General features: G+C 39.2%; 1 protein-coding gene across 3 annotated transcripts in view; it reads left to right on the plus strand.

Annotated features, from left to right (window-relative positions):
* The window catches only part of LOC107635080 (phenylalanine--tRNA ligase beta subunit, cytoplasmic), a 9,011-nt gene continuing 6,508 nt past the window's right edge, over window positions 7-2,509 (plus strand). For 2 of the 3 annotated variants that reach the window (XM_016338442.2, XM_016338450.2), the window contains exons 1-7: window positions 8-539; window positions 625-680; window positions 784-887; window positions 1,032-1,161; window positions 1,317-1,432; window positions 1,761-1,827; window positions 2,463-2,504. In XM_016338442.2, coding sequence (XP_016193928.1) covers window positions 482-539; window positions 625-680; window positions 784-887; window positions 1,032-1,161; window positions 1,317-1,432; window positions 1,761-1,827; window positions 2,463-2,504 — 573 coding nt within the window. In that variant the 5' untranslated portion in view covers window positions 8-481. Of the gene's footprint in view, window positions 540-624; window positions 681-769; window positions 888-1,031; window positions 1,162-1,316; window positions 1,433-1,760; window positions 1,828-2,462; window positions 2,505-2,509 lie in introns of all 3 variants that reach the window. The other variant, XM_016338460.2, reaches the window with a different exon arrangement.

Consider the following 2,509-nt stretch of genomic DNA (forward strand, 5'->3'; position numbering starts at 1 on the left):
CCTGAAAGGCCGAAACTACCCGTAAGTTGCGCCTCATCGCCTCTCCCTCCTGCTGCTCGCATGACGCATGACGCATGACGCTTCGGAGACTCCGGCGGTTGATTCTGCGCGCCGGCGAAGGGGAACAAACCAAGAGAACCCTGCTTCTGAGGACAACAGCTTGAGGATAATTTCCGATCTTCTGGCTCTCCAATGACAGACTGAAGGCTTCTGATTGAATCCCCACCATTGCTACTAAATTCCAGTGAACAACCAAAGCAGAGGATTCTGGCCGACTAACGATCTTTTTTTTTTTACTGATTAACGAGACGAGATTAACCGAAGCCCATAAACAAGGGCCCAATGGGCCGAGATGGCATGACCCGGCCCATATAAGGAAAACCTAAACACACGGTGTTTTTGGGATTCGTCTACGTCGAGGACTAGGAGTGTGGCATCTCATCGCATTTGCAGAGTAAGAAGTGAGAACTAGGAAGTAAGAATGCCTACCATCAGTGTGGGGCGGGATCGCCTGTTTGCGGCTCTAGGAAGAACCTACAGTGAGCCTCCATTTTGACAAAAAAACTACTTTTTATTTTTTTTTCAAATCATAGCTCGCATTCGCGCTGACACTTTTTTTTCCAGCGCAAGAGGAATTCGAAGACTTGTGCTTCAGCTTTGGGATCGAGCTGGATGACGTCGTAAGGAGCTTTGAGCAATGCGTCGTTTTCTTTTTTTTATGAGTTAATTTTGGATTTTTTAGTGATGAATATGGTAATCTGATGAACAGTGTGATTGTATCAGACGACGGAGAAGGCGATTGTGAGGAAAGAGAAGCATTTGGAAGCAGAAGAAGATGTTGACGAGGATGAAGAAGTTATCTACAAAATTGAAGTTCCCGCCAATAGGTATATATCATAACAAATTTGAAGAAAAGAAAAGGTTTTTACTCAAGAGTGTTGATTGTAATTGTTCATTAATAATTAATTCATGAAGTTGAGAATTGGTGATAACTTGCTTTTGTGTATTTAATTTTTGGGGCTATTGTTCAGATATGATTTGTTGTGCCTTGAAGGGCTTGCACAGGCCCTTCGAGTATTCTGTGAGTGGCAGCAGATCCCCACTTACAAATTGGCAGATGTTAGTAAAGATGCAATGCTCAAAATGCATGTTAAGCCTGAGGTAGTTATTATGTTATGTTATGCATGAATTAGTCCTTTTCTATTTTTTATTTTTTCTTCTTTTTCCCTAAGGAAAAACGATTGAGCTTGGTCATTTTTTGCTGAGCTGAAAATGTGATGCCTCTTAAGTTCTTATGGTTTATTGAATTATTGCAGACATCTCAGATTCGTCCATACATTGTCTGTGCCGTGTTGAGAGGTATTACTTTTGATAAAGCAAGATACAACAGCTTTATTGATCTCCAAGACAAGCTTCACCAAAACATTTGTAGGTAATGTGGTTTGACTCACTGATTTGTTTGCTTGAGTGAGTTTAAGTGCTGGCCCTTTTCTCCTTGCTTTGTTTGCTTGAAGTTGCATGTGTATTCTAAATATAGTAATATCTTCCTTGGTCTTACTCTCTTTATGTTGCTAGCTTTCATATAAGTTTCGGGATTGTGTTGGATTACCTTAGATTTTCACCTTTTGGTGGTTTCTTTCTTTATTGGGTTGCATGCTTATCTTTATGTTATAGGTTTCGGTCTTCTCACCTGACTGCACCATTAACTTAAGAATCGATTTTCAGTTGCTTTGTTTTCATCTTCGTCATCGATTTTTCAGGAGAAGAACGCTTGTTGCTATTGGCACTCATGATCTGGATACATTGAAAGGACCTTTCACCTATGAGGTTGGTACCTATTAAATTATATAACGAGGAAAATTTTATTGTACTCTTAATAGACAACTCACGAATTTAATAGTAGAAATACATTTGGGTGCTAAGTTTGAAGCTACCTTGTGCCCTTTCAAAAAGGAATTTGTTACTTGGGTATGTCGGTTTTTGTGATTAAACATCCAGCTGTGGCATGGGCTTTCTTGGAGGGGCCTTCTGCAAAAAACTGCATAAAATTTCAAATAAAACTTAGTTTTTCTTCCTTGTGATGTAATGGAATATTATTATTGTTACCTCACATCTTACTTCATCATTATAAATGTGAGGCGTAAGAAAATGTTTTACTGAATTGATCTGTCGTTGTGGATTCATGGATGTGAATTCCGTTCCCGAATATAGCCTAACCTTGCATCATAATGTGATCTCTTTAGAATCGTTAACACATCAGTGCATCACTATGTTTTGAAGCTTGTTGGTATCAAAGGAAACATGGTGGTTGCTTCTTCATGTTGTGATGTGGTGTTTATGTACCAAAACTGTCTGAATTCTCTCAAAATCAGTTGACCAACTGAAATATTAGTCAATAACTATTTTCTCATGTACTTTGATTATATTTGTAGCATCAGTGACTTATAGACGTGTTTCTACAGGCTTTACCACCGTCAAGTGTAAATTTTACCCCGCTGAAGCAGGTAGT

This window comes from Arachis ipaensis, chromosome B01 (genome assembly GCF_000816755.2).
Source record: "Arachis ipaensis cultivar K30076 chromosome B01, Araip1.1, whole genome shotgun sequence".
Classification (NCBI taxonomy): domain Eukaryota; kingdom Viridiplantae; phylum Streptophyta; class Magnoliopsida; order Fabales; family Fabaceae; genus Arachis; species Arachis ipaensis.